Source organism: Coloeus monedula, assembly GCF_965178545.1.
Source record: "Coloeus monedula genome assembly, chromosome: 8".
Classification (NCBI taxonomy): domain Eukaryota; kingdom Metazoa; phylum Chordata; class Aves; order Passeriformes; family Corvidae; genus Coloeus; species Coloeus monedula.
The window spans coordinates 33,468,046-33,482,981 of NC_138788.1; the positions used below are offsets into that span (position 1 = coordinate 33,468,046).

General features: G+C 41.1%; 1 protein-coding gene across 1 annotated transcript; it reads right to left on the reverse strand.

Moving 5' to 3' along the window:
• Window positions 1-470: 470 nt before the first annotated feature.
• On the reverse strand, window positions 471-14,929 carry MCMBP (minichromosome maintenance complex binding protein). Its single transcript, XM_082286508.1, has 16 exons — window positions 14,761-14,929; window positions 14,077-14,162; window positions 12,316-12,456; window positions 11,970-12,011; window positions 11,406-11,507; window positions 10,799-10,928; window positions 10,044-10,195; window positions 9,220-9,320; window positions 7,272-7,441; window positions 6,325-6,448; window positions 5,070-5,187; window positions 4,278-4,443; window positions 2,350-2,483; window positions 1,609-1,773; window positions 1,115-1,203; window positions 471-848 (listed from the first exon to the last, which is right to left on the reverse strand). The coding sequence occupies exons 1-16, from the start codon at window positions 14,816-14,818 to the stop codon at window positions 722-724; spliced, it is 1,905 nt and encodes a 634-aa protein (XP_082142634.1). The 5' UTR covers window positions 14,819-14,929; the 3' UTR covers window positions 471-721.
• Between the last annotated feature and the right edge of the window lie 7 nt (window positions 14,930-14,936).

Here is a 14,936-nt window from a genome sequence, read left to right on the forward strand (position 1 = left end):
CATTCTTAATGCTTCAATGATGTTATTCAAACCCTTCAACCAACCCTGCAGTCCTGCTAAGTAAAGATACGTTTTGTATGAGCATGTGCATATCACCCATTGTCCAGTCACTGTGGGTTTTTTTAAGCTGCACCAGAATAAAGCTCATCCAAGAAATTTGAGAAGTCATGGTCTGCTCTAAGCATAAGGAAAATGTATTTCATACCTGAGCTGGTTCTGTGTAAGATCAAATCACTGCTTGATCCCACACTGATCACAATGCTGCTGCTGCTCTGAGTGTGATGTGCCTCAGCTCACAGAACAGCACAGAGAGTGAAGTCAGCACCTCTTCCAGCTGCAGCTGCTGGCCAGCTGAGAACTCTGATCCTCACACTTCAGCCATGCAGGAATTAAACACAAATACAACTGCTGTGTATGAAGGACTCTGGCTTAAATTATCTTCTTATTAAAGGAAATAAGTTTACACAACCTCAGTATTAAAGTTTAATATCAAACAATTTGCTCAATGTTACCAATTTTCAATTACAAAACAGGGTCCAAAAAAATTCCATAAAATATGTTTAGGTGGCTGAACAGAGTTAAGTGTGTTCAGACTGCAAGGGTAAATATCCATAACTTTTTGGTATAAATTATCTACAAAAACTGGTATAAACAATATTCCAATCTTAGTATGGTTTCCACCTAGGATTAGAGAAATTTTCAGGGTGACATCCAGCAGGTGTTAAAGCTCATTGCCATTGACACATTGCTGCTGCTGCAGCCTGGCCTTCCGCAGAGCCTCGAGTTGCTTTGCTCTCAGCCACCTCTCCCTCGACAGCGTCGTCTGCCCCGCACTGAGCGACAGGAACCTGGGGGAGCACAAAGAGCCAGTCAGGAATAGCTCCTGCAGCTGCTGCTAAACCAGTACAGCTCAAACCCAGCTGGCTTTCAGGATCCCAGGAATTAGAAAGCATGGGATGAAAGTAGGGATGAAATACTTTGACTAAGAGGAACAGAATCGCCTCTGCCTATATCTGGCTAGTCTGGCACAACTCAATTCAGCTGCAGACCAAGCCCTGGCTCCATTTGCAGCTTGCAGGGAAGCCTGGAGTGGTGACAAGGGCACCACACCCACCTGGCCACGAGCAGCATTTTGTGCAGGTCATCGGCCGTGATGCTCTCGGGGTCATTCTTGCGCATTTCCACAAAGTCTTCTTCTACTGCCTGGAACAACACAGCGTGGAATTACGGAGAGGAACAGATCTCCACTCCAAGATGGGCTTTTGAGGAGCTAAACACTGCAACTACCTTTAGACTACTGGAGAACATTTCAATTCACTGCTGTCCAGAAGTGAGCCTGAGCAAAACCAGCTTACTTCTCGTCTTTGAGAAGGACTAAGCTTGCAAACTGAGTGTTAGAAATCAGGCTACATGCACTGTTCCTTATCTGTAATAAATTCAGTATATGCTTTACAAATCATTGAAAGAACATTCCCATGTGAAAATGCTTCTGTTTGGTTTTTATAAAACTTAACAGAGAATCACTGACAGGGAAAGTACAGTAACTGTCTTACTAAGGTGCTTTCTATCCAAATACACAGTTGAAAACTTATTAGTGAAGTGCCATACCTTGGTCACCTCATCAGATATGCTGTAGTCCAGGAGCCTCAATAAACTCAGGTAAATTCGGAATTTGTTCAGCACAGAGGGCAGCACTGCAGTGAGGAGGCTGCTCATGTACTCTTCCATGTTTGGGGGAATAATCTGTGGTTGTAAGTGGACTTGGCAATCTGACTGAAAGAGAAAATTACATTTCATCTTTTTCCACATCCCACAGTTTTCTGTTCCAAGACTAATCTACTCTCAGAACCAGCAGAAGTCACTATTTCCCAGAATGAAGATAAGACAATTCTTTAAACATTCCATGGCTCCCATTTTGAACAGCTCCTGATTCAAGCAGGAGAGCAAAGGCTCAGCAGACAAAGCTGGAATGTCAGAGAGCAGACCTTTGCAAGCTCAGGCTACTGCAGGGGCAATGCCACATCTGTGGGCAGCACCTCAGAACCTGCCATGCCAGAGGGAGGCTTTGAGAATGGCACTTCTCTGCAGCTTTAGCCATCCCTGGGACCTTCACCACCTCACCATCCCTGTTCAGAAAGGAGGAGGGAAGCTCCATCTCCATGTTTTCCCATGAAGAGGTTTTCTGGCCTGGCTGCAGCCATGAGGGAGAAGGCAGCAGCTCCTGCCAGTGTCACACCCTCCCTGGTCACAAGACACGTTTCCTGTCCCCACTTGTCCCTGGCAGGGCCTGCTCTGAGCAGCAGCTGCCAGCTGCAGTTCCCCAGCAGAGCCAGGAAGCCCTGCCCATACCGGCAGGAGGGAGCGGCCCTCGGAAGTGATCAGAACATTAATGTTGCATGGGAATTCCATCCGGTGGTAATTGAAGTCATAATCCACCTTCTGCCAAGTGATCAGGTTACCCAGTGCTGTCACATTATGGACACCTGCAAGAGCAAGAACAAATTCCCTGACCACTGCACCTAAACAAAAGTCAGCCCTGATTTTTGTCTCCCAACTGTCTTTAAGCAGCCAGAAGGATTCTTGCAAACATCCTGTTCCTTCTTGTGTTTGAGGTGTCTTCCAGATAGAGACAACCACTTCTTAATGTGAATCAAAATTAAGGATTCTTGATTTCAGGCCTAAACTTTGTCTGGCTTAGTACATGTGTTTATAGCTCATGTTTTCATTGGCCCTACAAAGCCAGCTATCTATTTACAGAGAAAAACTAAAACAGAAATCTCTCCTCAAAAGTAGAAAAAAACCCTATCAATTTAATTTTGCCAAATTTTTTTATAGTACTCACTTGCCTTACCTGGAATTAAGTTATTTAAAATATAAAATGCTAAAATTGACAAATTAACTGGTTGACCCTTGGAATTTTCTTTTTGAAATACCAACACGTACCTGACAAATTCAATTTCTCTTCAGCAGTTACTGCATCAAATCACAAAACTACTGTTATGGTTTTGCCTTTAAATAATTAGTAATAATTCAGTATATTGTAAATAAAGGCAAAGTTAGCAAAATAAAGGCATATTTGATACTAGGGGTTGACTTCTGGGACATTTTTCCATTTGAAATTTCTAAGCTGTTAATTCCAAGAGTTCCAAACCAATTACTACATCTGAAGACACTCTTTTCTCTAGGATTAAATTTTGTTCCCAATGTTGCTGTAAGAAATTAAAAATTTTTACTTCTTTGCTCTAAATTCAGTAGAGAACAATATCAAACCAGCAAAAATGAAATAAAATTACCAAGCCTTTTTATCTGCAACTTTTAATACCTAAAGTATTATTTTTCACTAAATGCTGAGGTTTTTTAGACATTACAGACAAACATTTTAGAAAACCTGTAAAGCAACTAAACTAGCAAGAGTTCTCTCTAAATGGGAATTTATCATATTTTGACTTTTTTTTTGAAACAGTGCAAAGCTTGTTACTAGTTTTACTATTTTTTTTAGTATAATTCTGTAGCTTTACTAAAGCTGAATAATAAAAAATTACTGAAAACTCAAAAGCAATTGAATAATTTCAATTACCAGCTTTTAAGAGCAGTAATTAAAAAAACTAAAGCAGCTTTCTCAAGACAGCATTTTTATTTTAAAATAAAGTTACTTGCAGTTATTTCCTGTTGTTCTTTCACAGAATCTCCTGAGTTGGAAGGGACCCACCAGGACCATTGGTGTCCACCTCCTGGCCTTGCACAGGACAGCCCCAGGAGTCACCACAGACACCTGTACTGTGCATGCTCCAGTTGTTAATATGCACCTCACCTCTTTTATGTGAGTTATAATTAAATTAATTTCTAAAGCCCCGCTGAAAGCATGCTACACAGTGCTACACCAGCTTGTAAGAGAGAATCCCCACTCTTTTAAACACGGTAATAGCAATCTTCTCCAGTTTTTAGCTGTGTTCTCAGGGTGCTTTCCAGATATACAGTAAAAGTATAGAGCATATTGCATCAGCATATGTTTTGCCCACTTCATGCACTATCACAGGAAACTGAAAGGCCACTCTAATGAATCAGAGTTATTTTAGTAATAAAGAATTCTCCAATTTATCTTAAGTTGGCTGAGAAGGCTGCAGGAAGCTGCATTAAAGCCATGAAATAGGATGTAGAAACCACAAACAGTTTTGCAATAGACCCTTATCACCAGGACAGATCACAATTATCACAATTATCTTAAAACACATCAGCTTTTAACCTCCCAAATATTTTAAACAGCAAAACCTGTGTACCTGCTGTGTCCAGCTGTCCTTGCTCGAGCTGGGTCTCATCTATGACCAGGGAGGTGTTGCTGGCCAGCTGCAGCAGCCCACTGACCAGGCGATTGGCCGTGTAGTCCTTGTGAGGGATGAAGCGCGAGTGGTTCATGCTCTCGATGCTCATCCGGAGGTGGTAGGACTGCAATGAGACAACAAACCATCAGCACCTCTCCTGTCCTCCAGCTTCCCTAGGGAATGCTGCTTCCTTCAGCTAGAGCTGGGCTGGGAACCTGCACAGTAAAACAAAATTTGTCAGCTCAATGCTTTATCTCAAATATCCAAATGCCGTATGCTTAAAAATTTCCCAAAGGAAAACATTGCTGTTAAGAACTCCTACCACCTCTCTTGTACATCTAGGATGAGCTCAATAACAAATTATTTATTGCAGCAGTACTGTTAGTGTGACCCCAAAATGAATTACCATGAATTTTCTGCAGAGCACTACGCACAAATTTGGGAATAAACCATAATGATAGCATAATTAAATGACCCAAATGTCTAAACACATCAATCCAAAAGACAAAATAAAGCAGGCAGCAGCTGTTAGTTCAATACCTCTGAGGAGAGGATTTCATTCCATATTCATCCTAGATGATGAGGTACAGAGACTACAACACACAGGCCAACCACATCTCTGTCGCTGTCTGCTCTCTAAATGGGTAGCAGGACAGCATTTAATCAGCCTGCCCTGACCTAAAGTACTGTTTGCCTGGCTGAATCAATGAGAACACGTCCCCCCAGAGCCCTGCCCAGGGCAATGCTTACTGCTGGCACCAGCTGCTGGATGAGGCGGTACAGGTGCTCTGTGAAGGCGCTGTTCCGGGGACACCCGCTCAGGTTGACAGTGAATTTTCCCAGAGGAAGCACATCCCGTCTGGCATAACTGCACCAAAAATGACACAGGTTAGGCAAACAGCTGGCTAACACTGAATACAGGTGTCATTCAGCTTGAGCATTGTGTGGTGTCTCTGACAGCCAGCAGGATTTCACAACTAACACACCAAAATCAGCCAACTCCTCTTCCTTCCTTCTGCAGTGCCCAAGGAGCCGAGCCAGGCTGAACCTGCTCCTCAAGGCTTTGCCGCACCACACAAAAGCACTAATTTACAGCACTTGGGATCCTGCAGTGGCCTTTCAGACATTCTGCTCTCCTTGTACTCTGCTGTTACTCAGTGAACACACTTCATTCTTTTCCTTCCTCGTGTCCAATCTCAATTTCCCTGCTTACCCCACTTGTTCATCTCCTTTACCTGCCCTCAGCTTTCCTCTCCCTCTTCTCACTGTGTATCTTCTCCCCATTCTTGACAACTCTCAACCTTTCTGTGATACCAGCTAAGAAAGAAAATACATTCTAGTCTAAGTGTTGGAACATTCACAGTCCCACTAAAAAGAATGAAAACAGAACTCATTTTGATTTTGAAGACTAAAATGGCTAACACTAAATTTGGGACTGACAACTACACTGAAGTTTCACACCTGAGATTTTAATGAGTCAAACGATGCTGCTCTTTCACCCAGAGACAGTTTAAATCAACATAAGAGTCAATTTCTATCCCTAAACAGGTCACTTGAACTTACCCTTAAACATGTTTACATATAATTAAAAAAATTCCCAGAATGTACCTTTCAGTACCTAAGCAATAATTGCTGCAGTCAGGAAATTATGTCATTGGGAAGTCAGTGGCATGTCCAACTCATTAGAAGAAGCCAGAGGCAGGCAGATGTTTTCATACCTCTGTTTAAAAGTGTCTTGGAGATTTTGTCAGCTCTCAAAGCAGTACTGAAAAGATACACTGCCATAAAGCTGGTCTTTTATCAAATTTTACTGTTATTTCAGACAGTGAAATCTGCCTCTGTGTGTATTGTGAGAGGGCAACCCCAGCTGGAGAAAGTACTACTGAACCAAGTATTATTTAAGCTATTTCTGCCATTTATTTGCAGACTGGTAAAGAACCCTGCAGAAGGAGATTTCTTTTAAATGATAAATACGTAACTTCTTAGCACACATCTAAATACTTACACTGTAGAGATGAGATGCAATATCAGGTATTCAGCAGCCAAACTGTCTCCCAGGAGGGCATGGGTGAGGAACCCCAGCAACTCTGCTCTCACTGGTGACAGCTCAGACATGAAATTAGAAACAACTGGCAAAAGAGCAGAAGACAAATGTCAGAAAATGTTCTGTTTCTCACCTTCTTCCCTCTATAAAAATCTGACTTTTCATCACAGTTTGATGAAAAAAAATGTTTATTCCAAAGGAGTCTAGGAAAAATAAACAAACATTCAGTTTCTCCAGCTGGCTTTGGATAAACTGAATCACTCAACATTTCCTTGAAAATGCTTTTTTCAAAAAATTAGATATTGTATAATGCATTTGCAGCAGGCTATAAAGTTTAGAGCCAAATTTCTAAAATCCATAGCTGATCCATTTTATATTAAAGGCAGAAAAAACCTCCTACATATAGCTCAGAACAAGCAATACAAGGCACTCAAGGAAGAAAGTCATAAATATCAGAGGTCTGCAAGCAATAATTCAATGAAAAGAACGAGTCAAACAAGGAATAGCACAATTGCTTAAAAGCAGAATTGCCTTACTTTGTGCACAGTATTATGAGTCTGTATATTATCAGTATGTTTCTTACTTCCAGTATCACACTAAATTGGAAATCTAATTTTCCAGCAATTCACAACTCCATTTGAAAACAAATCAAATCTTACAGCTGAACAGCTTGGTAAAATCCACGGGCATGGTGAATGCAAAACCAAGTTCCAGATAAATCACATTTATTTCAGCCAAATAAAAAAGCAAACATCACATAAACACAAACACTTGCATCCTGTGCAGCATTGCATGGTTCTTCCATTTAACAAGATTTAAATTTGAACCCTGCTGTTGAGGCATTTGCCTGTGAGCAAAGCAGTATTTGTTCAGATGTCATGGAAAGTGCCCAGAGTTCAGACACTCACAGGTTTTACTCTCCTCTTCGTTAAGGCAGGCAGGCAGCAAGGGGTTAATGTGTTGCAACTTCTGTGCCAAAATCACATGGATCCTGGGCACTAAGGAGGCTGGAGGGCTGTGCACCCTCTGCTCCTCTGCCGTGTCCATGCACTCCATAGGATCAAGGGTTGAGCTGTCCCTAGGGAGAGGGCACAGCACAGCTGGACTTAGAAACATTCCACAGGAATTTCTCTCCCTCTGACCCAGAGCAGCTGGAACCAGGCCAAGAAGAGACGATCAAACAACATCCACACCCAGCTCCTGGTGACTCCTCCCACATTCAAACTACCTTCTTTAGGATCTTTATAAACACCATAAATACTGAATCACAATTATATAAGGACATATCAACACCAAAGCAGGCTTGACCCAAAATATCTGGATTCTATTTTCAGAAAATAATTAAGTCATACTTTGCTGAAAAAAAAAAACCCAACAAAAAACCATAAAACCAAACTCTCAAAACCAAACCACATTTATTATTTGCTGCACCATTTAATAGGCTGTAGCTTCAAGTAAAATGTTACATACTGTTCTGTCCAGCCTGTACTGAATGAAGTCTAAAAAACAGCTTTTAAAAAAATAAGGTCATGATTTATTCCATTTGTCTCTGTATGCACATATCCCACCAGATTCTGGAGCCTGACAAGATCTTCTAGACAGTCACATCACTGCTCTATAACCGGCTGAGTAAAAATCTATGAATAAATAAACCCTAATGTATGTCTGCTGGAACCTGGAGGTATTACCTCTTAATTTAAGAGTTCAGATACACAAGCTTTGCATGCCCTGAAGATGTCTTACAAAATTTCTTCCAGGTGGTTTTCATTTTTCATTTTCAGAAAGTAAAGTCCCTAAAGCAACTCTATCAGATGATAGTAAAGTTTAGCACCAATTTCATCTTCTTGTACTGGTTGTAAAAGCTGCCAGGCTTTATAACTTCAAATCCAGTTCAGCAGTTCACCCACACACTATCCACTATTTCCATTAAAAGAGATTTCTTTTGTTTGCATTCAAAATGTTGCTAAATGCCACCATTTTGTCTTCTTGTTACAGAATGACACAGGAAAAAACCCACAAGCACCTGTGACAGAGCAACTGAGCTGCCAGTCTGGGATTAGCTGTCACACAGATGATAACAAAAAGCAGCTGACCAGGCTGAGTTAGTTTTTAAGAAGTTGGCACTCTAAAGGATTCATATTGCACTCTGGATATTGTACGTGCCAGACAGATAAACAAACTCACCAACAGAAATGATTCAGAGTGCAGTGGCTCAAGATAACAGCAGTATTTATGTTAGATTTTGGTCAAGAGTTTTATTTTGAAAATTGACTTCTCATTTGTATTTTGTCAGGCAAGGAATTGCAGAACAGGAGGTGAAACAGGAAGTTTCTATCAGTGGTACAACATGATAAAATATCTTAATTAATGAAAAATCAAACCATTTTTTACTCATTTTGGTCTCTATCACTCTCCATGCAGACATGCAAACTTTTTAATATTATTCAGAAATGTTTACATTTCTGGTAACAACTTTCATGGACTTAGAAATTGGTTCAAAAGGACATTTTATAATTTTAAAGCTTCTCTGAATGCTTTGTTCACTATTCCCTCATTCCCTGAAACTTTAGTAGGCATGAAAGAGTACAAAACATTTAGCTACAGAAGCATTTTCTGCTTTACAGACTGTACAACAACCTAAAAAAAGATGCACTGGGTATCCAAGAATATGGATGAACCAGAGCACGTTGGACTTCAGTTTACAGGATGCTGGAGATAACACTTTGCTCATCAAGCTATTTTTAAGCAACAAAATTCACTTCTTAAGCATAATTACCATGTATTTACACATTTCCTTGTCTGCATTAAGGGCAGCCTGCTCATTGCATAAAAACCTGCATTTCAGGGCAGCCTTACCTCTCTTCACTGCTCACTATGCTCAGCACTGGGTCCACAGACAGAACACCAAACACCTCCAGCACATCATTGACTTTGAAGCTCTCCCAGCTCTCATAGACCTGCCCCCAACAGAAAATAAAATGCAGAGGCAGATGGGCTAGATGCAGGACAGCAGAAAAACACAAAGGAAACTCAGGAGACTCAGCTGTGGACTGAGAACAGTCTGAGTGAAGAGGTCTTCCCCAGCCCTCAGTGTCAGCAAGCTTACACTGGAAAAGGGAGTTTCTATGATTCCACACTTTTTCTATTGGCATTCTTTGCCACACAAGTGTGAACAACTGTATTCTACTCTGATTCATCAAGATTTGCTGAATAAGAGAGAACAGCACAGCAACAGCAGAGGAATTTTGTGTTAAAGTTTTATAGTTATATAGCATAGTAGTAAATCAAGGACTACTTCAAATTCAATATACAAACATATAGTTTATTGGTTTTTCACAGCCATTTGTCAATTAGAGGAGATATCCTAAAAGCAAAATCCTAAAAGCAGGGCTCAATACCAGCTACATCCTCAAGCATCTAATACCACAATCTTTTTTTTAAACTAAGTATGGTGAGAAGGTGCAAGCTCTAATAAATGCTGCTGGAGGATTTCAGCAACTCAAATGCAGCACTCAAGAAGAAAAACACTGAGTTAGTGAAGAGAAAGAATGTAATTATCTCTAGAAACAAAATTCTGGACCTGGGAGACAATTTCTGTGCCTACAAATCTCTTCAGCAAGGCTGATTCTGGCTGCCAAGCTGAGAGCACAGCCCTGCTCATCACCTCTCCTTTCTCTTACCTTTACAAGACACGCTGGTCCCTTCTCTCCCGGCAAGGGAAAATTTAGGTCAAGTGGAGGGGAGCAGTTGGGAGAAATGACATGATGACCTGCAGAAGCTTCTGTTTCTAATCTCTTTGGCTCCGCACACCCATGGATATTACCTCCACTGCCTGAAAAATACAGCATTTGCAGGCTTTTTAAACAGAAATGCAGAACTGAACAACACAGGGTTAAACTAATTTAATAAGGCATCTGACAAAAATATTTAATCATGCAATATACTCAACAGAACATATTCTTAATATGAGAAGTCCCACAAATGCATATTTTATGTAATCAAGTGTGAGAGAGAGTACTGGCAAAGATCTATGTGTCTTGGAAACCCAAACACGGCCAGAAATCTGATTTTCAAAACACAGTGTTTAAACCAGGGGAATGATTTTTTTTCTGGAGTCCATAGGACTGCAAAGGTGATATTTTTTTGCACTTCATGTTTAAAAAACCAGTTCTTAAAGGTGAGAATATGCATAAAACACAGTTTATATTAAAAATCTCTGTAGATTGTCAGCAAGTCACACAACACACATGTAACACTGTGGGCTCTCCCACACTCCTTCAAATCAAATCACCGACATCAGCAAAGCCCCCAAATTACAAAGGCTGCAACAACACTAAAAATTCAAACAGCTGCAAATACTTCAATTTTTAGCAATGAATTTTTGACAAATTCTGGAATGATATCATAACAACTATTCATCAATAGCAACTATTACCCATATGTTGCTCCTTCTGTTTGGAGGGATGCAGATCCATGTCCTCATCCTCCTCATAGCTCCTCTTGTGGCGACTGGGTGTGTAGGAGGTTGAAGGGCTCACTCGGGCTTGGCTGGCACTGATGTATGCGTGGAATTGCAGGTTAAGGAAGCACAGACTGAGCAGGGAAACCTCAACCACACTAAGGTTGGGGTTTTTTTTTTTTTTGTTTTTTACAAATAATCTTAACAAGCTCAGCTACAGCTGTTTTATAGGAGACTCTCACTGTGTAACAGAGTCCTACTGTAGAAAATGCCAGTGGCTCCACTGAAGTTTCCTTTTTCTAAGCATTTGCAAATGGAAATTAACAGAAATTTTCAAGACTCTCCCAAGGAAAAATGTCTACTAAATCAACACAAAGGCTCCTAAATTCATTTGCATCCTCTCAGTGCATATTACATACCATCACTTTTCCTTTTTTCTCTTTCTACACCTACCACCTCTCCTGATTCTCTAAGGAAAAAAACAAAAAAGGAAACTGCAAATAAACTTATCTCCTTATATCTAATTAATTAGTTGGTGACCTCTGATTGTATAACAAAGCACCAGCTCAGCCAAAAAAGATATTTCTTTCACCCATGCTGATTCACCAGGCACTGGAACACAGTAGAAAGTCTGCCTCTCCGAGGTGACTGTTTGTGAGGAGTTCAGATCAATTTCCTGCTGAGGCTGGAATCCAAAGAGAAATTTTGTTAAAAACCTGATTACACTTTGTTTTCTTTTTTTAAACTAGTGCCACAGATTCAGTTACACAGGCAGAAGTTACAATTAACATACAAGACTACATAATTCAGGAAAAAGTGACGATATAACGCTTTGATTCAAATTGCACTGCACTACCAAAAGTAATTGTTTTCCATAGCACACAATTTCAAGGTCATGGGCACTCCCCCCTCCACTCAACCAAAACAAATTTTAAATACAACACAAACAGCTGGAAGCCTGCTGAAATTAGAATGCCACTGAGCAGTTATGAATACTCTGCTTTCCAAACCAAAGATTAATTCTGCATTTAGAGCAGTATCTTCAGGAATCCATTGGCAAGTACCAAAGAAGCTCTGTCACATTTGGAAAACTGCAACACTCCATCTAATATTTTATCTCAAAGTTCATATAGTTTATGTAACTTACCCCACATTCTGCCACATCTCTGTATTTACCAAAATGCAAAACCTGTCAAGAAGGAAAAGGCAATGCAATCACTCTGTTTCTGACAGCATCCTGAACATGAATCACACCAAAATCACTGCAGTCCAAAGTCCCTCACAGACATACTGCCAAAGCTTTCATCATTTTAGCATTTTCTATTCCTCAACAGAAATGTTACATGTGATGTTTTACTGATGCCATTGGAGCTGAACAGTCACTATCAGTGTCCAGACTCCATAGGTTTAACTCACAAACTAGAGAAATACAAGGACCAGAATGAGTAAAATGACTAACATTTGCTAAAATAGTAAATCAGTATTTCACTTACACGTGCATTTGTGTTTGGGTCAACTGTTTCATAAACTCCCATGTAGAACTCAGGATCAAACATATCTTGAACCATGCAGCGAAATTTCACTAAGCTGTTGGGTTTTAGGTAATGTACAGGAACATCATTCAGTGATGGAACCTGTGAATAAAGAGATTGTTTTATACAACCGGTGCATATTGAGCAGTGCTCTGAAGTAAGCCAAAACCAGCACAAAAACTTAATCTCTGATCATCCAGTAGATCCTCCTCCTCAAACCCCTATATACATAGCACACTTACTATTTCCTGGGTGTATCTCCCATCCTAATCTAAGCAGTAACAAAGTGTATCTATCCCAAACACTTTCTGCAATGGCTGTTGCAGATAATAGTTACAATTATCAGGCACTTAACAGTTCTCAAATTCTTCCAGTCCCAAAGCCACCAGTCCCAATACTGGACTATGAAAGAAGTGGTTATAGGTCACTGGAACTGTATGAAAACTGCACAACATTTGAAACCAACTTTTAAACTTGGAATTATTGCAGCTGCATGATTAAACAGAGTTTATTACTTATCTTATTTCTACTTAACCGCACTTCCACCATGTGCTGTGTACCAGCAGTACTAGAACAATTTGCATGCACAATTTCTTATAACAAAAGGTCCTGGAAAACCTGTATGTTAATTTCCAAGTCACAATGGGGAAGTCTTTTTCACACAGTTTTACGTGACAATGGGAAAATAGAAAGAAAAAAATCAATGCCTAAGCATGTGGTATAACTTCAAAGAATGAGACTTGCAATACGAATAGAGTTTTCTAAATTTGAAGATAAAATCTTTGTTGAAAAAGCCCACCTCCAACATCAAAATGCAGCAAAAATCCTAAGTGGCCCTATAGGAAGTTGCATTTTAACAAAAGTATATCGCCCCATGGTTTTTTTGAGCAAGAAAATGTGATTTCAATTCCTTCTAACGTTGTAAATTTTAGTCAATTTTGCCATTTATCCTTTGATTTAAGCTACGATTTAAATACTAAGTACAGAATACTTTCACTGACAGAGAAAGAAATCAAATATTTTTCACCTGTTTTTAGTCACAAGTAGAACAGATTTGATATGGATGTTTCTAATCCCCTTAGCTGTGTTCCATGATGTCATTTCTGCTACAGCCTTTTAGAAAAGTACCAACTTTTGAACTCAAATGTGCACATTTTATTTTTAAAACCTAAAGCACAGCTTCTCTGCTAAATAGCACAAACCATGCCTGAACTGGCCCAATACAGCACAGTTTTAGAAGGAAAAGCATTTTTTCCTTAAAACCTCTAGGCCCAGGCAGCTATTTATTCAACCCACACAAGAGCTTGAAGCATCATGATAAAACTCCTGAGAGAAGATGTTTATAACCAGCAACTAAGAAGCTCGTGGCACACACTGAGGACTCGCACTTCCCCAAAAATGACAATATTTGTCATCTCCTGCCATCTACTGACTGTGCTGCAGAGTGGCAGCACCCAGCAGCGATGGCCTGGGGGACGGAGGGTGCTGAAGGCAAGAGGATGGATGGACGGACTGTTCCAGCTGGGATTTCACATCCGGGCTGTGCACCCAGGCTAAAGCAGCCGAGGTGTAAATTCCACGTCCTAAAGCCTGGGCCTGAAATTCGGCTGCGCACTTACCACGGAAAGGCAGAACTTACCAAAAGCAAGCCACCGCAATAAAATGTAAAAAACAATGACGCTTAAGAAAAAGTGTAACTCGAGAAGAATAAAACACTCTTACCCAGTTAGTAGCATTATTTTCTTTTAATTTCTCCTTGAAGTATTCGGTTACCTTCTTCTCCCAATCAGAGTTTGGAACATTTTGGGCTACAAAACCAACATATTTATGTGCCTATTAGCACCACATAAGAGACTCTTATCCAGCATTCTCTCACAATATCAAAAAAACCCAACTTTCACTTCTATCTTAGGGAAGTAAGTGCATCTTAGACTAACTTATTCCCCTTGCAATTCATTGACTTCCCCTTTCAAACCCTTTCAGGCCAACCAAGAAGCACAGAGCCATTCTTGGAAGCGAGGGGAAGCTCCACAACAGCCCAACAGGAAAGCGCAGGAGTCGAAGCGCTGCTTTCCACGCTGTGTCGGCTGCGGAGATTTCTATTTCAGCATTCCTTAAGTTTAAATCAAGCCCAGCACGGAAACAGCCGCGGCTGATGGCACTGGTAACATTAGCACCGGCCGGCAGCGCGGCAAAGATCACGCGTTGCCGCCAGAACCCAGAAATACACGAGATACAAGAAACATATGCTATATACAATATATATAAGATACGCGACAGAAATATAAGCTATAGAGCCGGCCTCGCCGCTCTCCCGCCACCACCCCGCGAGGGAAAGCGCCGTCCAGTTCCGGGCGCCGTCGGGGCGCTCCCGCTGCCGCCGAGGGGACGCGGGCCGCGCCTCACCGAAGATGCCCTGCACGATGCTGAGGGGGCTGTTGAGCCAGTCTCCCACGCACGGCATGGCGGGGTCGCGCCTCGCCGCGGGGCTGCCGGCACCCTGCGGCCGCCGACTCCCGCTCGCAAGCCCAGCGCGGGGACCGCCACCGCTTCCTCCTCCTCCTCTTCGCCCTCCTCCTCCT

Excerpts from the sequence above, each read along its gene's own strand:
- MCMBP (XM_082286508.1), bottom strand. The coding sequence starts at position 14,818 with ATGCCGTGCGTGGGAGACTGGCTCAACAGCCCCCTCAGCATCGTGCAG. Across the intron at positions 14,163-14,760 it reads CATCGTGCAGGGCATCTTCG|CCCAAAATGTTCCAAACTCT; the intron begins GTGAGGCGCGGC and ends TTGGTTTTGTAG. Across the intron at positions 7,442-9,219 it reads ATAGTGAGCAGTGAAGAGAG|GGACAGCTCAACCCTTGATC; the intron begins GTAAGGCTGCCC and ends CCCTCTCCCTAG.